Source organism: Micromys minutus, assembly GCF_963924665.1.
Source record: "Micromys minutus genome assembly, chromosome: 5".
NCBI lineage: Eukaryota > Metazoa > Chordata > Mammalia > Rodentia > Muridae > Micromys > Micromys minutus.
In genome coordinates this window covers 56,875,925-56,898,247 of record NC_137974.1, presented here as the reverse complement: position 1 = coordinate 56,898,247, position 22,323 = coordinate 56,875,925, and the positions used below count along the sequence as shown (strand labels likewise).

The 22,323-nt window shown below is 47.7% G+C and overlaps 2 protein-coding genes and 1 pseudogene across 3 annotated transcripts; 1 reads left to right on the top strand and 2 right to left on the bottom strand.

Annotated features, from left to right (window-relative positions):
- Window positions 1-922: 922 nt before the first annotated feature.
- Window positions 923-10,445, bottom strand: BYSL (bystin like). The gene is made up of 7 exons (XM_080917031.1): window positions 10,130-10,445; window positions 6,553-6,715; window positions 3,511-3,649; window positions 3,113-3,246; window positions 2,326-2,486; window positions 2,063-2,165; window positions 923-1,573 (listed from the first exon to the last, which is right to left on the bottom strand). Exons 1-7 carry the CDS (start codon window positions 10,392-10,394, stop codon window positions 1,228-1,230), a joined length of 1,311 nt encoding a protein of 436 aa, XP_080773157.1. The 5' UTR covers window positions 10,395-10,445; the 3' UTR covers window positions 923-1,227.
- Window positions 10,446-10,797: 352 nt separating this feature from the next.
- MED20 (mediator complex subunit 20) lies at window positions 10,798-21,953 on the top strand. Its single transcript, XM_080916818.1, has 4 exons — window positions 10,798-10,909; window positions 13,694-13,848; window positions 18,735-18,988; window positions 20,597-21,953. Exons 1-4 carry the CDS (start codon window positions 10,896-10,898, stop codon window positions 20,810-20,812), a joined length of 639 nt encoding a protein of 212 aa, XP_080772944.1. The 5' UTR covers window positions 10,798-10,895; the 3' UTR covers window positions 20,813-21,953.
- On the bottom strand, window positions 11,766-12,455 carry LOC308420857 (cytochrome c-like; annotated as a pseudogene). Its single transcript has 2 exons — window positions 12,428-12,455; window positions 11,766-12,101 (listed from the first exon to the last, which is right to left on the bottom strand). The product of its transcript is annotated as a cytochrome c-like (transcript).
- Window positions 21,954-22,323: the final 370 nt, after the last annotated feature.

Here is a 22,323-nt window from a genome sequence, read left to right as displayed (position 1 = left end):
CAGCCAGCTGTGATGCAATGGTCTGAGGGCTCTTGGTTTTGGTGAAATACAGTTTCACTATAGCTAGCAGTAGCTAGCCTCAAACTTACAGACCCATGGCTGGTTGTAGTAAGATTCCACGCAAATTTACTCAGTCTGTTAAAAAATATACAGATTGTGAGCCTTTAACAGCTGAGCCATCTTAGGCAGGTAGATCACTGAGTTCAAGGCCAGCCCAGGCTACAGAGCGAGTTCCGGAACAGCCAAGGATACACAGTAAAACCCCGTCTCAAAAAAACCAAAAGGGCTGGCTGGAGAGATGGCACAGCAGGTAAGAGCACTGACTGCTTTTCCAGAGGTCTTGAGTTCAAATCCCAGAAACCACATAATGACTCACAGCCATCTGTAAAGAGATCTGATGCCCTCTTCTGGTGTCTGAAGACAGCTACAGTGTACTTATATATAATATATAATAAAGAAGTAAATCTTAAAAAAACAAACAAACAAAAAAAACCTAGACACCATCTTTGCTCATTAGTTATGCAGACACAGGTATCCTGACCTGGCTTATCAGCCTAAAACTCTTGTTGCTTAGAAAGCTAGGAGGAAACCCCATTTTTTCTGATTCTGTTACATCACTGTTCCTGCAATATAGTCTTCCCTGACAGTGAATGACTGACATTTTTCTAAGACACCTTTCCAACACGGCAGCAGAAACTGTTCCTAAAGTTGCCCATGACTGTATGGCATGCTAAGATTCAGCAGTGCATGCGCACACACACTTCCTGTGGAGAACAAAGGAAGCAAGAGTCTAGAGACAACTTCGTAGAGTATGGTGGGGTGAGGGTTCTCCTCTGAGGTAGGAACAGGGAAGAGCCAGCAATGACTCCCACCTCTCCCTACAGGGGGAGCCAGCAAACTTCAGGAACCAAAACACAGGAGCTCCAATAAATAACTGCATTGGTTTTATCTGTACCCCGGTGAGCTTACACAGTATCTGGAGAGAGCAGCCCTTATACCAAATACCAGATGGGTTGTGGGGGTGCTGAACTGGGGTAACTCCAGTTGGCTTCCAGAAGTGAGCAGGGACCAAAGCCTAAAATGGCAAAGAAGGCCAACCAGATGCAGTCTTCCCCACCCAGAACCGGAGCCATAGTAACCCTTCAGTGGCTTGACTAGGTCTTTAACTACACCACCTGGGGTCCTGGTATAGTCCCACGTCCCCTGGACCAACACAGGTGACGGTTCTCATTCCATGGTGACAACAACATCTTCCACATCCCTGGGGACTGCACTCTGAAGCTCACGACGGATCTCAGGGGACAGCTGTGGGTGGGGCTGCAGTCGAAGCAGGTCTAGGAGGGCCTCCTTCTGCTCTGTAGCCAGGTCAGCCTTGTAACGCTGTGCGAGAGTCAGGAGGCTCTGGTGCCAGAGCACGGGCAGCTGGCGCTTCTCTGTCCGGAAGGCCAGAAAATGGAAGACCAGAGCATCTAGCACCCGGTAGGGCAATGCGTACTTCTTATCTAGTAGCAGGCGCAGGAAGATGCTGTTGGCACCACTGTATTCCATCTCAGCAATCTTCAGCATAGCCGCACTGGAAAGGAAGGTGAAATCACGGGAATTATGTCACACCTATGGGAGGGGTGTGGGAAAGTGCTCTCCCCAGCCCGAGCCTTACCTACAGCATTCCCAAGGGGGCCAGCACAGGCTACTGTATTCCTTACCATACTTCTGAGATTCTCTTACTGTATCCAAACATGTGCCCCACACCTCTGCCTCGGATATGAAGCCATCCCCATGTTTAACTATAGAGCATGTCCAAATGTCTCACTATCCCCACTTTTGAGCACACTTTCTTCCTAGATGTCCATTCACACACACGGTCATTCAATTATTTGCTGAGCACCTACTGTGTTCCAGGCCCCCAGCCGCTGCTCTTGAAGACCTACTATTCTGCTGGTGTCCTCATATACCCACTGGCATAAACAAGCCCCAGGCTCTAGGTAAGTGTAGCTCATCCTCTGTTCTGGCCCCTCTATCCCATGGCTGTCCATTGAGCAGTCCTCTGGCTCCTCCCCACTACCTGGAGTGCAGCACAGGGATGGAGCACTTGCTGATGATGCTGCCCACGATGATGGCTTCTCGGAGGGTACAGGTGCCAGACTCACACAGGGGGATCAGGATGCCTAGGCAGACAGGGATGCAGTGCCATTTAGTCTGCGCTGAGGGAAATGAAGTGCAGCACCCAGAAGCTCCAGTCACCAGGGACCACCAATGGGGCGCGGCCATTCATCAAGCAAGAGCTCCGGCCCCTTCTGTCTCCCCTGCTTCTGTGCTTTTTTTTACCTTTGAACCAGGCTCCAGGCTTGAACAGGGCCTTCTTGAGTGCCATGTAGAGGTGGAAGTTGAGTCGCTTGTATTCAGCAATGTCATCACGTACTCGGGGAAGCAGAACAAGGTTGTAGAAGCGCTGAGCCATGCGCTCCTTCAGGTTAGAGGCAAAAATCCTAGCAGGGTGGGAGTTTTCAAGTTACAAGAGAGCCTACCCTAGCTCTTTAAGAATCACCATGGGGGTTGAAGAATGGCTTAGTGGTTAAGAGCACTGACTGCTCTTCTAGGTTCTGAGTTCAATCCCCAGCAACCACATGGTGGCTCACAGCCATCTGTAAGGAGATCTGATGACCTCTTCTGGTGTGTCTGAAGACAACTACAGTGTACTCATACATTAAAGAAATAACTTTAAAAAAGAAAAAAGAATCACCATGGATGGTGCATTCAAGAGGTTTATAGTAAGACTAAGGGACATCATTTCACGAAGGGTATGTGGGAATTGTGCACACACACACACCCAGGTCACCTTAAAGAGGCAGTGGACAGCCATAGACGTACCCCAGCGGGGCACCTTGAGCTACTTCCCCAGGCCAGTCTGTGCTGGCTACTCAGGAGTCACAACTGTCAAGGTACTGCCACCGCAGGGCTGCAGCATGGAAGCAGGAAGCCCCTCCCACTCAAGTGCAAAAGTTAAGGGTCCGCCAGAGACAAGTCCAGGGGAGAGATGCACAGGCCAAATGAACGGCCCCGGCAGGCAAGGCCTGCATACCCCCACTCTGCCTCCCTGGCCCATCTATGCTACCTGGTGGCTTGATACATGGCAGCTGCAGTCCAGGCCTCAGGCTCAGTGACATAGAGGATCTGCTCCCAGTTGGACAGTGCAGGGATGATCTTAAAAGCCTTGGGCAGTTTCCCACTGCGGTACTTACATAAAACCTGGGGATGAGGGAAGGAAGCAAAATCACCAGCCATGCTTGAGGTGCTGGCTCTGTTGCTCACTTATGTTCAGAACAATCCAGAAAGATTCATTCTCCAGGTGACCAGAGTTTAATGGACTTCCGGGGTCAGTAAGGGGCCATACAAGACCCCAAGCCTACCAGCTCTGCCCCAATCCTGTTCTCGATTACCATGGCTTATTTGGTGGGGGCCATGGATGAGAGCCTACCCAAGTCAGGACACCCCAGCACACACAGCTCTTACCTCCCGGACTCCTCTGTAGACTTCCAGGACCCTGGGATCCATCTGAGGCATAGGGAAGCCCGATACCTCTGACATGACAGTCTCCACCTCTGTCTGCTTCTCTGTCAGCTTCTCCATGATGATGTCAGCCAGGGTGCGCCTATGGAGACACAGGCAAAGAGCGGTGTAAAGAATCAGGGCTGCTTTCCATGAAACTGCAAAGGTCCCTCACCCCGTTTGTGGACTTTCTTTTGTTTTGAGACAGGGTTTCTGTGTATAGCTTTGCCTGTCCTGGAACTGGCTCTGTAGACCAGACTGATCTCAAACTCAGAGACCCACTTGCCTCTGCCTCCTGTGTTCTGGGATTAGCGGTGTGCAGCGTCACTGCCCGGCTCCTGTTTATTAAAAAGAAAGCCACTTGTGGTGGTCCAAGCCTTTAATTCCAACACGTGGGAGGCAGGCAGATCTTTGTGAGCTTAAGACCAGCATGGTGGGGCTGGAGAGACTGCTCAGAGGTTAAGAGCACTGACTGCTCTTCCAGAGGTTCTGAGTTCAATTCCCAGCAACCACATGGTGGCTCACAACCATCTGAAATGGGATCTGATGCCCTCTTCTGGTGTGTCTGAAGCCAGCTACAGTGTACTCACATACATAAAATAAATAAATAAAGATTAAAAAAAAAAAAAAAAAAAAAAAAAAAAAAGACCAGCATGGTGGTCTTCATAGGGAGATCCAGGCCAGACAGTGAGACCTTGTCTCAAAGGAAAAAAGGAGAGTTACAAAAACAGACTCCCTGAACAAAACAAGAATGCTTCACAAACTTGCATGTCATCCTTGCGCTGGGGCCACAACTTCTCTGTCACTGTTCGATACTGGAAGCAAGCAATGCATAGTTCCCCTGGACGCTGACAAACTGTGAGCCTGCTGGGACGCACAGCCTCGGCTTCCCTCTGTGTCCCTTTAGCCACCACAAAGTGCTCCAGAAAGCACAGGACCTGGATGTCTCTGCATTTGAGACAGAGCCAGCAATGGTGTGGACGTCAGACCCTTGGACTCTGAAGTCAGCCCTGGCTCTCCTATCCCCTGTATGATCTTGGAGCTGTCATTTGACTTCTCTATGCCTCCGTTTCCTCATCTGTAAAGTGGTGACAGCAAAAGGACTACCTTGGACAGTCAACTGGGGGGCAGCACATACAACTCTCAGACAGAGCCAGCATGTAGTGACGGCTGCCTACTGCCAGCAACTTCTGAGTACAAACTGGAGCAGTGGCGGTGCACACCTTTGATCCCAGCACTTGAAAAGGCAGAGGCAAGCGGATCTTTGTGAGTTCAAGTCCAGCCTAGTCTACAAAATGAGTCCCAGGATGGCCAAGGCTACACAAAGAAACCCTGTTTTAAAAAACTAAAGACAGACAGACAGACAGAGAGACAGATAAATAGGCTCTGGCCTCATGGGTGCACAGCAAATCTCCATTACTTGCCAAGACTCCAGGCAGCTTCACTCCTTCCCTTCACTTGCACAAACAGTCCTACTCGATGAGTAGCTGGGATTGGAGTCGGCTGGTCAGGCTTGTGCAGATGCACACTTCACACACTGAGCCATCTTGCTGTCTTCTCCCTTTCAGCCTCTTAACCAGAAGCTGTCAACTGAGGAGTCAAAACTACTGCCACCATGGGCTGGAGAGCTGGCTCCATGGCTTAGAACTGGATCAGTTCTTGTCATTTACGGAAACAGAGAAGCTCGCAACCACCAGTAACCCCAGTTCTGGTTCTGACCTTCACAGGCACCGGGAATGCACAATATGTACATACACGCAAGCAGACACTCATACCCAGAAAAGAAAACAGTTCTAACAAAATTACCGACGTGGTAAGCTGTGGTCTGCTAATGGCTCTTCGGAGGCCACTGATAGGCACTTAAAACTGCCCTCGGTCGGGGTGGCATTCATACTTGCCTGGCGAGGATGAGACCCTGGGTTCCAGCCTCCAGCACAAGGGGAAAAAGCTTCCGGGCTGCCCCTCCCTGCGCCAGGCAGCACTGAATCTGAGACTTCCCAGACTTGTGTCCTGTGGTCTGCATGACACCGAGGGCGGTGCTTTTATTCCCCCATCCCACACAGGTTGGGGACAGAGACTCAACAACTCACCTAAGTCCTCAAGGCTTTCTCAGGCCTTCTAGTTTGAGTGCTTCACAGCACCTTCCATGTGCCTTAGCTGACACAACCCAACTGCTGTGCTCCCTGGGTTAGCCTGGTTTCTGAAGATGCCAGCAGCCAGTGCCGAGTCCCCAGGGTCCCCTCTCCACCATCTTGTCACTTCCTTAGAGCAGATTGCAGAAAACATTCTGCTAAGTTTGTCAGGATCAAGAACCACCAAGAATGAGGTGCTGCCGAGAGCCCTTTGGGGGACAGGCAAGACGGCTCACATCCTCACTCCGTGATCGTTAATAGAGCTGTGACAACCTCTGTTCTCTGGACCCAAGCTGCTCATCACAGCACTATCAATGGTACACCACACTCTGAACAAGAATCCAGTTGCCCCCCTTTGCCCTAAACCCACTCCTCTCAACCAGGCCAGATCCATCTGCTCAAGAATCTGACCACAGGCAGCCTAGATAACTGCATGTTCAGAAGTAGCATTTCCAACACATGGGGATACGGTTGCGGTTCTACCTAGCGGTAGTTTTAACCCCTCTGGAAACATTTGGTAATTCCAGAAATAACTTTCACTACTGGTATCAAGAGGGGAGGTGTCAGAGATAGCTGCTAAAGATCCTTGGGTTCTAGCTTCCACACATAAAAAGATATCCGGCCCAAACATCATGGCTGAGACAGAAGCCCTGAAGTAAAGACTAAGCTATGAGAGCAACATACCAAGAATAAATGCAGCAGAAGGGATCCAGCTATAAAAAAGGAACTGAGTAATCTAGGAAGCTCTAGATCAGATGGACAAAGGGAGATACTCTGAATCTGGGTCATTCCCATTCAGAAGGACCACTGACCAACAGCTGTGGTCTGTGGAAACTTTCTACCAGGATCCACCATCCCAACCATTAAGCCCTACCTGACAGGAGGGTTCTTGTTCATGAACATTTCAATGGCACGTTCATCTTCAGGGTCCACGACCACCTCTGCCTGGTGGTCCACCCCAGTCATTTTGGCTGCCTTCTCCAGGGTAGGCCATTCCTCATCCTCCTCATCCGATCCATCCTGTGGTAATCCTGGCCCTAAAAGAGCAAAGACAAAACAAGCATGGTGGGCAGGGGGTTCGGAGTCAGTTCACCTCTCCCATGTGTCACATGCCCAGGGTGCAGGAGGGACACATGTGCGCAGGGAAGGGGCAGAGTTATAGACTATCCTTTTGTTCACAGAGACTTGGAAACTTGAGAAATAAAACATAGCACAGGAAGCAAGAGATGATGGTTCCAGGAAACAATGGATGGCATGTCACTCTCAGTGACCGAGAAGGATCCATTCTATACTACACACGTGTAACCTAGTCAGTCCAGATGACCCCAAGGCATAGGTACTCTAGTTACACCCTGTCCAAACTGGGACAGAAAAGTTGATGTGCCCACAGGAGGTAGTAAGGGTCCTGATTTCCCACTTTGTTGTTTGCACAGAAGAGCTGCATCATGTGCTAGAACTAAAACCACTTTAGAGGATGTGTACCACAGGCACTTGATGAGCACGGAGGGTGAGGAGGCTCTGGATGGGCAATTTGGGAGCAAGAGGATGCTCCTGGAAAGTGATGTTGTCAGAATGTTGAGCATTACGGAGCCAGAGCCAGGACCATAGAGCCGGAAAGGAAGTGTAAAGCGAACCTGGGAGGTCCTGAGGGCTAGGCAGTGTTGGAATTACAAACACGCACCACAAAGCTTAACACCGAGTTCCTGAGGTTGGGATAATCATCCTGTGTAAAGGTTGTCTTTGAATTATTCACACATTTTTGTAATGGCAGAGTTGGGTACAGCTGGTATTGCTAATTTTATGAAGCATCACCCTCTCTGTGCAGGGTAAATAAGAGCTGACTGGCCTTAGCAGAGCAGAAGAGGATAGGCGGGACTTCCGGGCAGAGACAGGAACTCTGAGAAAGGAAAAAGATGTGAGGGGGAAGGAAACACCACTGGTCCTGAGGAGCAGTGACGAGCCAGGTGGTTCAATGAACACTGTATAAATGGGTTATGTTGTGCAAGCTACCTGGGACCAAGCCAGCTAAGGCCAAGCTTTCATAATTAATAAAATGTCTCTGTGTCCTTACTTGTGGGTGATGGATGGGTAGAGCCATTCCTGTTATATCCTGACCTTTTCTTTTTTTGAGAGACCATGTAGCCTTGGCGGGGTGCTTCCTGAGTGCTGGGATTAAAGTCATGTGCCAGCATACCTGGTAGATGTTTGAAACACCACACATAGCTGGCAAGGCAGCTGGGAAAGAGTCTAGTAAACCAAAGTAGTTGAAATAGGAGGCAGACTACGGGTCTACATAGCTCAGGGGAGTACACAGAGCATGTCTAGGGAGAGCCAGGGTTGTTTTGGATTTATTTTAGTTTAAATATGTGAATGCTGTCTGCATGTATGTCCGTGCACACATGTGTCTGGTGTCTAATGAGATCAGAGGATGGCATCCGATCCCTTGCTAATGATGTTACCGACAGCTGTAGCCTGCCATATGAATGCCGGAAACCAAACTTGGGTCTTCTGCAGGAACAAGTGTTCTGAAGAGCTGACTACCAGTTCTTAAGTTTTCCTCTGCTCTCTACACACATCATGCCACGCACACAAAATGCATGTTAAATAAAAAAAGACAAGTGCTATGAAACAAGTAGGGAAAAAAAGAGACATTAGGAGGCAGATGCTGATACTTGTGGGGTGTTCTGTTGTTTCTATGAGTGAACCCCTGCATCATGGAGGCTGCAGGTGAATCTTCACTGTTATTCTTCAGGACCTGATGATCTTGTTTTTGAGCCAGGGTCTGGCTGGGACCTGGGGTTAGCTAATTAGGCTACACTGGCTGCCCAGTGGGCCCAAGAGTTCTGTCTTCAACACCATAGCTCTGGGTCTACAAGCTGCTATGGAAGTCAGAGCCTCATGGTTTCCAAGCATGTTCCTCTCCAGCTGAATTATCTCCCTAGCTTGTGGTCAGTCCTGAAATAGAGGCACACTAGATAGGATGCCGTTGATCTCTAGCTGCTGAGTGGACCACAGAGGATACAGAATACAAATTATGATGCCCCACAGTGATTCAGGGGAGAGATTGTGGAAACTTAGAGGGTGTTCCAGTCTAATGGAAAATGGTCTGGTTCTGCAATATATTCTAAAGACAATGTCATCAGGATTTACAGTGAAGTGAGAGAGAGGAGCCCTGGATTCTGTCTTGAGCAGTGGAAGGCTGATGTGCTAACAAACTCCGTGTAGCAAACAGCGAGCAGGTTTTCGAAGGAAATCACAACTCTGGACACATTCGACTAGAGATAGGTACTAGTCTTCAACCTGGAGATGTCAGGTAGACTGCTGGATATATAAAGATGTGCGTTTCTTGGAAGAGTTATGTAGGAGAAAAATCTGGAAGTAGCCGTCAAATAGATGGCTTCAAAGTAAAACTTGCTGACAGCATTACAGAAGGACCTAAAAGCTCAAGCCCTGCCTTGGTCACCCAGCAAGTTCAAGTCCAGTTTGAACAACTTAAGGAGACCCAGTTTCATAGTTTACAAAAAGCTTTTAAGGGCAGGTGTGGTGTCAACCACTTAAAATGCTACTACATGGAAAAGAGGCACGATCAGCAGGTCAAGTCATCCCTCCCTACAGAGTCTGAGGCCATCCTGGGCTCCATGAGCCCTTACTTCAAAAAGCATAATAAAAGATAGCAGAAAAGCAGCTGTAACCCTAAAGCCATATTCAAAAGTGTCAAAACTGCTTTTAGGACAAACAAGAATGGAAGACTAAGCAAGGGAGGTCAACAAGAGTTCCTCCCCAGTGAGACAGATTATCAAGCACCCACCCATTTGTCTCTCCTCCCCCTTTTAAGCTTCTAAACAATACTACTTCCCCTCCTCACCGTGGACCATTACCCACTGGCTTTTCAGGTCGTATTAAAAGGACATGAAACCTGGGATTCCCATCATGTAGAATTAATGTCTGTTTTTGTTTAAATAGAAATATCATTTCCCCCTCTCTCTTGAGAAACAGGGTTCTACCATGTAATGTATTTCAGGTTAATCTGGAACTATGTAGTAAAGAAGGCCTTCTGCCTTGCTTCTCCAATGCTGGGATTACAGGCAAGGATCGCCATTTCTGTGTGGAATATATTACTCTAGTTATCTATTTAACGTGTGCCTTGAGTTAGACCGGTAATATCAGGAGGGACGAATATTTTATTTCTATCAGAACTGCCTAAAAACTTAACACAGCTCAAAGCAATATGCAGGCAGCCTAGAAATACTCGAAACGCCCAGAAAATAAATAACTGGTGGAACTGGTGTGAAAGATCACTTTCTGTTGGCTTAACTCTGGGTTCCGGAACCCAGGAGTGGAAATGAAGGACCACGCGGTAAAGTTAAGGCGCCTACTCTTTAATTCCAACCCAGTATTCCGATGGAGAGTGTTAGACCGGCCCAACTCCCCACTCCACCCCTTTCACTCACCCAGCCGCGTGGCGCGCTCTCGCGGTTTTGCCGGGCAAGCTCCAGTCTCATGTTCAGTCTCGAGCTCCTCCTGCTGCTGCCGGGCTTGCTGCAAAATCCGTCTACTCAACCGGGGTCCCACATACTCTTCCTCCTCTTCGACCCCGCGTCCCCGCCGTTTTTCTCGGGTCCCCGCGCGCACTGTGTCCCCAGCCAGAATCTGCTCAGCCAGAGGTGCATGCCTCTCGTGATCTCTGGCCCCACGTGTCACCTTGATTTTGGGCATTTTTGTCCAAAAACTTGCCCACAAGGTTTACACGTGTGAAGCCGGCTAAGACCAGAGACTGCGCTTGCGCCTTGTATTCCGGTTCTCAAGAGGTCACAGAGACATCACAGTGACCCCCAGCGTTCGGAGGCCGGTAGTTCCTCATATATCGCCATCTCTAGAAGAGCCTCGGGGCTTGGAGCAGGAATCCCCAAATTCTCAGGTAATTTCATTAGAAGAGGTGGAAGTTCGAATCACCTTTTCCAGAATCATGAAAGTCGCCTAGGGAGATCTATTAACCCCTTGTATGTCTTGGGGGCGGAGCCGGGTCGATGACGTACTAGAAGTGTCATCGCTGGTTATCTGGAGATGTCGATCCCTGGGGGCGTGTCGTCCTGGCGCTCAGTATTTACGTACTTCCGGAGGCCGGTCAACGACCGCTTCCTGTGTTTAGGGGGCTGCAGCTCGTGTGAAGGTCTGGATACTTCGAGTGTTTAGGGGTGCCACCTTTGAACCTTCGCTATGGGAGTGACATGGTAGGACTTAAAGGGCCTCTGTGAGGGCCGAGCATGGAGTCGTGAAGGTGTCTGTGAATCTGTAATGGCCCGGGGAAGGGGATTTTGACCGAGGTTCTCGGTTCCTCGAGGGCTGACCAACATGTCCTCGGGTTGTGTGGGTCAGGGGACGCCGTGTGCGGGTTCTCCCTTTCCAGACACACCACTTTGGCAAAGCGAGCACTTCATCCCAAGAACCCGCCAAAAGTTGTTGTACCTTCTTTTTCTTGGTACCCCTTCCTGTCCTTGAGGCCTTGTACCGTCGCGAGTAGGACCCAAAGGTTAGACATAGGGTTTCTAGATTAGGAGTTAATTCGCAGGAAGAGATAAAAGGGGGCGCGAGGAGAAAGTGACTTCTATATTTTACTTGAAGTTATAGCAGCCAGACTTTGAATTGGCCACTTTAAGATATTGGGGCTAGTGACAGAGGTAGGTGAAGGAGCCGTTGGGAGTTTGGAGATCCAGGTATCGGGCATATTAACTATTTATGAACCACTTCCTACATGTTTTAGACAGTTTTTCGAACAGGGTTTCTCTGTGTGTAGCTTTGGGAGATCGGAACTCACTCTGTAGACCAGGCCGCACTTGAACTCATAGAGATCCGCCTGCCTTTGCCTCCTGAGCGCTCTGATGAAAGGCGTGTGCTACCACCACTGGGGTTGAAACTTTTTTTGTTGTTGTTGTTTTTCACGTTACCACCAGTCAGTTTTACTTAAATCAGGACGGTCCAACAAAAACATTGTTAGCTATTCATGATCTGAATTTGGTGTATGAATTAAATTATGGTACACAATAAAAGTCATGAGACATTTGTTTTGTAATAAATAAGGCAGTAAAATTACTCATTAGTAGCCTTTTTAAGATAAGCTATTAGGTCTGCCCTTTCTCCCTTCTTCTTAATTCCAGCGAAGATCATTTTTTGTCCCAGGGATGTACTTTTTAGGATTCTCCAAATACTCCATCAGGGTATCTTCTCCCTAGGTGATGCCTTTGTTCTTGTTGGCATCTGTGTAAGATAATCCAACAGCCTGACCTGTCTTCCACCCAAACAGACCATGAAGATTTGGTTCAGTCTTATGCTTGCCTCCCTTTTCCACAGTGTGGCACTGGGCACAGTTCTGAACAAAAATCTTCTTGCCTTTTCCAACATCACGTATTTTAAATTCGATCCGGGCTGGTCAACAGCACAACCATTCAGACTCTCAGCCAGACATCCCACTCTCTCAGGTTGAGACAGTTTTGATCGATTTTTATCTTAAACATGTTTTAAGTCTCACTTGAAAAAAAAAAAAAAAAAAAACAAGGCAGTTGGTAAAGTTTGGGCACTGTGCTTTTCTAGGTACTGATTTCAAAGTACTAGTCCTCTTCACTTAAAATCTTGGTAGTGCTGCGCCTCTTTCCAGTTAAAGAAGCTTGGAGGCCAATGTGTGGGAAGTCAGGGGCCACAAATCTGCTCTGTGAAAGGAAAGCTGACTCTTGCAGGCTTTTTAGTAACTGCACTTGCCAAAGTTGACGCTGGGAGCCTCATCCCACCTTCTTCTCTACTGTAATGAGTGCCTATCAGCAGTGAAAATAGATCACTGCAGTCATTGAGATCCACCGTGCCCACCTTTCTGGGCTGTGTAGCCTAGGCTGGTATGTAACTTAGAATCACCTGCCTCTGCCTCCTGCACCCTGGGATTACAGAAGTGCTCCACCAATGCCTGCCCACCCTGAGTTCTTTGTATACAGAGAAGGCAGTCCCTGGGAAAAGGGCTCCTTGCTTACTAGTGTCAGTTCAACTTTCCCAGAATTCCGGAATGCCTGTCACAGTGTCAGTTTAGTAATTGGAGCAGTTTTTAATAACAGTGGGACTCTCCCTTAATAGATTTTTCTAATTAATTGATCATAAATTAACACAAGGCTTTTAAAACAGTAGTTTAGAAAAAGCTTTGACTTTTTTATACAGTTAAAAACAACCACCAACAACAAACACACACATACATACACATGCAGGTCACCACATCCCTAGGAGGATGGTTAAAGAGCACAGCTGAGGAGCCAGATTTCAGAACATTATCCACCAGTCTCCTGTGACAGAGTACCTGACAAAGGCACCTTATGATAGGTTAATCTGGCTCATGATTTGTAGCATCACAACAGGGATGGCATGGTGACAGGAGCATGAGGGGGTTGGTTACATTGTCAGGAAAGAGGGGAGGTGTTGTCCTGCCCAGCTGTTTTATCCACACCTCCGTTAAATATAGAATTTCACAGACATAATCAGGAGTTTAAGAAATAGGGCTCAGGCTAATGTACTCCTGCAATTCCAGCACTTGAGAGACTGAGACAGGGTTGCTGTAACAATGAGGTCAGCTTGGGCTAATGTAGTGAACTCAAGATCATCTTTGTGTGCGCTGTGGGCAGCCTTGTTTCCAACAGATAATCAGTGATTAATAATAATACACCATCAATCCCAGTCACTACAATTTCGTGAGTCTGAATTAGGTGTGGACTACCTAGAGTCCTCACTTAAATGTTAACACACATGCCTTACTTGGGGAATGCTGGTGTGGGAAAGCTTATTGCCCCAGGGTAAGACACTTGAGGCCTGTGCTCTGCCTGTTACAGGAACTCTTAGGGACTGTAGGCCCTTTATCAGGTATGACAGGTAGGGATCAGAGTTGGCTAAAGTAACCCTGTTCATCTGTTACCTGTTGGGGAATTGAGTGGCTTAGTCAGAAGATGTGTCTCCAGACACTGCTGACTTGAGGTTCTGTTTTGCAGTGTGTCCCAGATGCCTGTGGCTGAGGGCAAGAGTGTCCAGCAGACAGTGGAGCTCCTTACCAAGAAATTGGAGATGCTTGGAGCAGAGAAACAAGGAACATTCTGTGTGGACTGTGAGACTTACCACACAGCTGCCTCCACCCTGGGCAGCCAAGGTCAGTAGATGTCTGTGATCAGATGGGTGGAACCTGGCTTAGAGTTCCTCATATATTTGTTAATGGCTTCTGTTTGCTTTTCAGCCAAGGGTAGCAGTCCTGAACGAGGCAGGGTGTGAACTCATTCATTCTTGGTTCGTCTCTGACTATGGTGGTCAGTTTTCAGTTTGACCATCTTTGTTTATAAACCTGTTTTTGAGTACATGTGTGTCCCTTTGTATAACTATATACACAAAAGTGTGGGTGCTTATGGAGGCTAGAGGTGTCTGATTCCCTGGAGCTAGAGTTACAGGTAGTTATAAGCTACCCAATATGGGTGCTGGGAACTGAGTTTGTGTTCAAGGCCAGCCTGGGCTAGAGACTGAGAGCACTTCTGGGGAAACGAAAATTGTACACAATAACAGGAAGCACTTCGTTAAAGGAGCGATGTGGCTGAAGAGAAGCCTCAACAGTTAAGCACTGGCAGATCTTCCAGACGTCCTGAGTTTGACTTCCAGCACCCACGTGGCAGCTCACAGCCATCTGTAACTGTAGTCCTAGGAGATCCTAGTGCCCTCTCTGGATACCTGCTGTGCAGGTGGTGCACAGACACACATGAGAGCAAAACAGTTATACACAAAAACAAAATGTTAAAAATCAGTGTTCCAGGGCTGAAGTTGTAGCTCAGTGGTAGAATACTTATGCAAGGCCCTGGGTTCAATCCCCAGCAATCCCCCTTCCTACTTACACAGGCTTTATTTGCTTTTGAGAAATTCCAAGGCAGTACAACTTGATGAAGTGTGATACAGGTATGTAATTAGAGTATGTGGACCTGAGACAGAATAAGATCATCTTTAAGTAACTCTGAGGGATGACATATTTTAAACTGGATTTTTCAGAGTCAAAAAGTGTGACTGGGCAGTGCAGACAGAAGGGATGGAAGCTGGAGGCTCAGTGCAGAGCCTGCTGAGTTCAGCAGGGGGCAGCAGAGAGGCCAGTGCAGGAGAGGGAAGGCACTGAACGGCTGGCTCCCCAACCTTGTAAAAAAAGAAAAAATGATTTATTTATATTTATATAATTTTGTTTGTTTTAAGACGGGTCTCACTGTGTAGCTCTAGCTGTCCTGGAACTCTCTATGTAGACCAGAGTGGCCTTAAATTCACAGAGATCTCCCGGGACTAAAAGTGCACCATTACACAGGGCTTTTAAATTTTTATTTCTGTGGATGGGTACCTGTGGAGGCCAGAAGGGCACATAGGGTCCCTTGGAGTTGGAGTTACAAGCACTTGTGGGTAACTCAATGTGGGTGGTGGGACAAAACGGTCAGTGAGTGATCAGAACCACAGAGCCATCTCACCAGCCTCTTGTAAGCTCTTTTGTTTGTTTCTTTTGTTTTTGCTTTTTGAGACAGAGTTTCTCTCTGTATCCCTGGCTATCCTGCAACTGGCTCTGTAGACCAGGATGGCCTTGAACTCAGAGATTACCTGCCTCTGCCTCTGCCTCCCCAAGTACTAGGATTAAAGGTGTGAGCCACTACCGGCTGGTTCTTGCTATGAATACCATCTTTCTTCCCCTGCTGGACAGAATTTCTTCTTCTGCATCCTCCTTCTCGTCTTGTTTTTCCTTTCATCTTATGCTGGCTGCTTAGATTTCTGGTCTTTCAGGTCATCGCTCTTTAAAGATTTATTTTCTATTAGTTAGGCTTTTGTGAGAGGTTTTGTGTAGCTCAGGCTAGCTTTGAACTTGCCTGTAGCTGATATGACCTTGAGTTTCTGACGCCGCTCCCACCTCTCTAGTGCTAGGATTATAGCATTACCATACAGTTTACCTGGTGCTGGGGGGTGGGGGGGGGGAGCCAGGTCTTTATACGTCCTAGGCAGGGATGTCATTACCAGACCTTTCTTAATGATCTTGGGTTTATTTCTGTGTGTGTTACACATGTGTATGGTTGGTTTTGCCTCGGCATGGCTATGAAGTTTTCAGATTCCCCCTTTCTGGAGTCTAAACTGTGTTCCTCCATGGGCCTCCCAGAGACTCAAGTTTTATCAGGCTCAGCAGCAGGCACCTTTACTTGCTAAATGAGCCCTAATTATTTGTGCACGGGTGGTTTTGTTTTGGTGTGGGGGAGGTGTGCACTTGATCATGGGTGTAAGAGCTTGTGCATGCCCACACCTGTGGGGGCTAGACAAGGACATTGGGTGTTTTGCATTGGTAGTTTCTTCTATGGCTCTCTGCCCGGTTGCCTTGAGACAGGGTCTCTCTCTGAACTGGAAACTTGCCATTTTGGATATCTGACTAGCCAGTGAACTCTTAGGGTCCACCTGCCTCTGCTCCCCAATGCTGGAATCACAGGCATGTGTAGCCTTCCAGGCTTTTTCCTTAGGTTTTGGGCATTAGAATTTAGGTTCTCCCTGAGTTCTCTTGCCAGGCCCCACTCACAGTTTTAAACGTAGACTTGTACATTTATTTTTTATATTTTTATTTCATGTGTTTTTATGTGTATGAATATATGCCCTATATACATGTGTGTATATAAATGTACCCTAACAAGGGAGTAGAGGTCATAGGACAACTTGCAGAAGTTAAGGTTTTCTTTCCCTCATATGGGTCCCAGAGATGGAACTCAGGTTGTCAGGCTTGGGGGCAAAGCCTTAACCCATTGAGTTATCTTGCCTGTCCTATCCTTTATTGTTTTCAGACAGGGTCTTGTGTAGCCTAGGCCTGCCTCAAACTTGAGGCAGTTATACTGCATGAGCCTCTTGAGAACTCCTGAGCTTCTGTATGATGCTTATTAGAGACTGTGTGTCCTTAGGAAGCTCTCCTCCATCCTCAGCCTCAACATCCCTAGTGCTAGGATCATAGGCTCAAACCACTTTTGACTTACGTTGTGGACTCCTTAGTGGAAGAAGAAAACACATTCCCAAGTGTCTCCCTCTGAATCATATGTGTCCCTGCCCCACAACACAAATAAAATGTATTTTAAAAGTGGGGGTCTTTAGAGGGCTAGGGAAATGGCCTAGGTTAGTAAATGCAAGACTTAAAAGAGTTTGAGTTTGTATTCTTTGAACCCACTTTAAAAGTTGGGTGTAAGCCAGGCATAGTTGCACAAACCTTTAATCCTGACACTTGGGAGGCAAAGGCAGGGTCTCTGTGAGTTTGAGACCAGCCTGGTCTACATACTGAGTTCCAGTACAGAATTCCAGCTAGAGCTACATAATGATACCCCATCTTAAAAAACAACAACAACAAAACAAAACAAAAACCCAACACCACAAAACCACAATAAACCAAACCTGGGCACGGTAGCACATGACTAATCCCAGAGCTGAAAAGATAGAGACAAGAAGATCATCTCTGGTGTGTTGGCCAGACACTCTTGCTCTAGGTTCAGTCAGAGGCCCTGTCAAAAACCAAGATGGTGACCTCACACTTATGCATGTAGAGATAGTCCTAATTAGACTCAGTTAGTTATTAAGAAAATAGAGGACATGAGGCGAGGGGGAGCAGGCAGAGTTTGAGGAGGGAGGGTTTTAAGTATATAGTAAGTTTTTCGAATTGTGGTCATCTATTCTCTCTTGTAGTGTCTAAGGGGAATTTTAGTTTTCATGTTTTGTCTTTCACTGTGTAACCAAATGTAGCTTTCCCTTCTTGGAGAAAGCCTGTAGAGGCAAGAAGGCTCCCCAGGTATAGGCATTTGAGGCCAAGTCTGATGACCTGAATTTGGTCCCCAGGAGAGAACTGATTTGGAGTGGTGGTCCTTTAACCTCCACATAAATGCTATGATGTACACATATACCCCCCGCCTCACACACACACAAGTAAATGTCAGAAGGAAAAAAAGGTGAAGAGCCAGGTATCTGAACGCCTTCAGTCTCGGCACTTAGGAGGCAAATGGATCTCTTGAGTTTGAGGCCAGCCTAGTCTACATGGAGAATTCCAGAGTATCCAGGGATCCCTAGTAAGACCCCATCTTAAAAAAAAGACAAGGAGTCTAGAACACCAGTGGAGTGAGTGAGTGGGCTAGGGCTGTTGAGTGGAGAGCACTACCTGAGCATGCGCAACACTCTGAGGCGCATGTAGGGGTCCATCTGTAGCACCACAAAGCAAGCAACACGGAAATGGAGCCAGCTTTCGGACACACTTCGAACTCCAGCATTAGGAGTTAGTCACACCGCAGGCCTGCCTGGGTAAGATAACAAGACCCTGTTTCAAACCAAATCAAACAATTAGAATGAGGAAACTCATTTCTCAGAAAGTGGAAGGGAGCTTGAGAGTACAGCTTCAAAGCCTAGTGCCCAAGTTCTCCATAGCTCTCCTGGCTGTCTCAGCCACTACCAGCCTTTAAAGGCAAGGCAGAGAACACTGGGCTCGACTTGACAGTGGTCTACTGTCCTAGGCTACTGTTCACAGGCTCCTATTGCAAAGCCTCTCTCAGAGCACCTACATTTCAAAGGCAGCATTGACAGGGTCTAGAAAGGCATGCAGATGTTGTTAGTTCTGTTTGATGTTTGAGGTTCTGGGGCTGGAGCTCAGGACTAGGCCAGTATCTATTACCAAGCAACACCACCAGCCCTTATGGGTTTTTGTTTTTTAAAACTCTAGATGATAATATATGAGTCTCTCTATGGATTACTAATTATCATGATAAAATAGCCCTTAATGACCTTACCACAGAGCTCTTATCACCTGAGAATTCCCTGGTGCTCTTCAGGTATGTGTGGCCTCTGTCATATGGCTGGCTTTTCCAGTTACCCAGCATCTCTGGAAAAGGGTACCATTTAGGATTCTTTCCCCTCTTAGGCTGCCAGGGTACCAAACTGCCATCTGACCTTGTTTGGTGCAGCTCACCTATCCTGCGGTGTGTTGTCAAAAGTCCTGATCATTAGTGGGCTGTCTGTACCTTGCAGGCCAGGCTGGGAAGCTGATGTACGTGATGCATAACTCTGAGTACCCACTGAGCTGCTTTGCCCTCTTTGAGAATGGCCCTTGCCTTATCGCTGACACCAACTTCGACGTGCTCATGGTGAAGCTCAAGGGCTTTTTCCAGAGTGCCAAGGCCAGCAAGATTGAGACCCGGGGCACTCGCTACCAGTATTGTGACTTCCTGGTAAAGGTGGGCACCGTCACAATGGGGCCCAGTGCCCGTGGCATCTCTGTGGAGGTAAGACCTTGGTGAAGGACAAGCAGGGTATGCTCTGGGCCCTGCTTAATTCAGATAGACTCAGATAGTATTGTCCCATGCCTCTGCTATAGGGATCCTTTTTTGGTTGACTGATTTTTTTTTTTTTTTGGGTCCAGTGGGAGGAATGGGGTCGGGGGCGGAGGGGTGATTCATGTGTTGGAGTTACTCTGTAGCCAAGGATGATAAACTTGATAAATCATGCCTGGGTTGTATGGTGCTGGAGATGTAGAACAGGCCTTTGTGATTGCTAGGCAAAGCAAGCATTGTACCAATATAATGCTATCTCCCCAGCTCAAAAAAAGAAAACAAACATATATATGTATATCCATGTAGGAGATTTGTGTGTGTGTGTGTGTGTGTGTGTGTGTGTGTGTAGGTATTTTGTCTACATGTATGTCTGTGTACTACATGGGTACAGTGCTCACAGAGGCCAAAAGAGGTTATCTGATGCCCTGGAATTGGAGCCAAGGACTTTTTTGAAGTTGTTAGCCCATGTGGGTGCAGCAAGTGATCTAACTTCTGAGCATCTAGCTGCCCAGCCTGCTCTGAGTTTATCTGTCTTTTCTTCAGCTGTTCACTCTCTAGCCTGGGACTGACGGGGGTTCACAACAAAAAATGCTTAGAGAGCCCCAGCTGCTGGAGGCCGAAGGCATGAGCACAGGGGAGTGAGACCAACACCCTTTCCAGGAAGGGCTGGAACACAAGCTTTCTGAGGATGTCTGAGGTGGGCTGTCAGTCATGTGCCCACATGCCTCTCCTTAGTGTGTTTCATGAGAGGTCTCCAGAGCTGTGGAACAAAACCATCTTTCCCTTTGGCATCTGTCTGCTGTCATGGTGATTAAGAATGTGCGTAGGAGATGCCTTTGTCTAGTTTTTAGTCAAAAAAAAAAAAAAAAAAAAAAAAGGCAAAACAAAACAAAAAAAACTTACACTTGCTCATTGTGGATGCGGAGCAATCAAGTTCTCTTCCTACCACGTGGGTCCTGGGACTGAATTCAGGCTGTCAGGCATGGTGGCAAGCATCTTTACTGGCTGATGGCTTCAACTTTGAACCTAATATGTAGGTACTGGAAGTAACACGGAGACTGTGGAGAGAGAGCTTTAGAAAGTCCATAGCCTGTCGTCTGTCATTAATTGACATTTTAGAAACAAAACAAGATAGAAGCTTGCAGGGCCTCCCTTCTGAAAATGTATCATTTAGTAAGCAAGCAAAGCTGAAACACAGACATCTGAAGTGAGTTTAGGAAGGCATTTGGCTCGGGGAAGCAGGCTGTTGAAAGTCTTGCTGACTAATGGAAACCTGTGGAGCGGTGGATAGAGGAGGCCAAGGTGCATGCTCACTGTCTCAGCACCTAGGGTTAGAACCCAGGTTGTGAGCTTGAGGCCAGCTTGAGCTCCCCACTTACATCCTGTCACAAAGGAAAACCAGAGGAAAGAGTCTGGGAAGCATCTCAGGTAGAGGAAAGGACCCTCGCAGGCCAACATTGTCTAATGGTTTCACTTTGTGACTGAGCGGTCTCAGGGACAGGAGGGGAGAAAGCGAGCTCATCCTTGTCCTCACTCTTGCTGTCTGTTCTCTTGTCCCAGGTGGAGTATGGCCCTTGTGTGGTGGCTAGTGACTGCTGGAGCCTCCTTCTTGAGTTCCTACAGAGTTTTCTAGGTAGCCACACGCCAGGGGTGCCCACAGTATTTGGGAACAGACATGATTCGGTGTATGGGCCAGCAGATACCATGATACAGTACATGGAACTCTTCAACAAGATCCGAAAACAGCAGCAAGTGCCAGTGGCTGGGATCCGTTAGTGACTGGCAGCTGCCCACCTGTCACCAGGGCTCTGTCACCTCTGCCAAGGACCACGTGCTGGACTCAGGGTCCTGGGCCCCTGGCCCAGCTGGTTCCAGCTGTAGCTTGTGTTCTGGGGCTTTGGACTTCCCTCCTGACCCCATCACAGCTGTTCTTCATGCTTTAACTGATTTGGCTGGTCCTCAAGAGTGGTGATTGTGAAGAATGGAAAAGCTTCGACCTTTCCTGCTGTAGGGCAAAAGGTAGGACAGGGTTGTCCCTGTCAGTGTCCCCAGGTGCTGAGGATTTGCTGTAGCCTGTGCTGTCTGAAGTCCCCCTTCTGCTTGAGGGTGTGGCTGGCCTCCCCTGGAGATGGTTGGGTGGCAGGACTGGATTGTTGGCTGCTAGAGTGTCGCTCTCATTCTTTGGACACTGATGTCGTCTTCCTACTGTTTTAAATTATGTGAACCTGCAGGCCAAATTGCTGTAGCAGAACCAAAAGCAGAGGTTCTTACTGCACAGTTTATTTTCGTTAGTAGTTCAGAGGCATTCAGTTCTCCAGAGTAGAACCAACGCCACAGGTTACCAGGAACTTGGCTTCTTATGTCTTACTGTTCCTTATTTTATACTGCCCCCAGAATACTTTCCTTACCACAGGAGGTCCGTTTTGGGAAAAGAGAGACAAAGAGAGAGAGTGTTGGGGGGGGGGGGGGTTTGGAGTTGCTCAAATCACTGTGTACACATGTTCCTGACACTCAACACTCAGTGTTTTCAGGGTGCTTCCTAGGTTGCCTTCCTGGCTCAGTTGAGCCTTGGATTCATTGACATCATTGCTCACCTGCCTCACACCTGCTAGAGAAACAGTTAGCAGGTAGACAGGCTTGGGAAAGCTGTTAATATACGAAGTGTAGGGTGTCCGTGAGGATCCTGTTCTCACAGCACAGCTAAGCAGACTTGGCAGCTCGTGTCTGTGCAGCTGCTCTGAGGTACTGGTCATTCTTGTCTCCTAGCTTTGGTGGGCAGGACAGCTCATCACACCTTCCTGGCTGGGCTGTTATCCCTGTTCCCTGTTACTTCCTCTTGCCTTTGTTGTTATTCTTTTATTGTTGCTCTGTAAAAACTGAGGTGTTTTAGATCCCACAATAAAATTTACCAACATTACAGTTTCGGCCTTCTGTTCTGTATTTGGTCTTGTTGCAGTCGGTCAACTTTGTACTGGTTGCCTGAAAACACAGATGTTAAGTGTGGTAAATATGGTCTCTCAGGGCTCAGTTTCTAAAAGATAAAGAGAAGCATAAACAATCTAGCATCTTGCTACTTGTAGTTGCCTTGCTTGCATTTCCAGCATTCTTGATTTTTTTTTTAAAGATTTTGAGAAAGTGTATGTGTGTGTGTGTGTGTGTGTGTGTGTGTGTGTGTGTGTGTGTGTGTGTGTGTTGGAAGGTAGGGAGTATGTACTTGAGTATTCAGTACCATTAGGGGCCAGAAGAGGGCACTAGCTCCTCTAGATAAGGTGTCACAGGAAGCTGTG

Coding starts and splice junctions, on each gene's coding strand:
- BYSL (XM_080917031.1), bottom strand. CDS start 10,394: ATGCCCAAAATCAAGGTGACACGTGGGGCCAGAGATCACGAGAGGCAT. Junction 3,247..3,510: donor TCTACAGAGGAGTCCGGGAG/GTAAGAGCTGTG, acceptor CCTCATCCCCAG/GTTTTATGTAAGTACCGCAG. Junction 2,166..2,325: donor GCCTGGAGCCTGGTTCAAAG/GTAAAAAAAAGC, acceptor CTGTCTGCCTAG/GCATCCTGATCCCCCTGTGT.
- MED20 (XM_080916818.1), top strand. Junction 13,849..18,734: donor CTCCACCCTGGGCAGCCAAG/GTCAGTAGATGT, acceptor TGTACCTTGCAG/GCCAGGCTGGGAAGCTGATG. Junction 18,989..20,596: donor CCCGTGGCATCTCTGTGGAG/GTAAGACCTTGG, acceptor CTCTTGTCCCAG/GTGGAGTATGGCCCTTGTGT.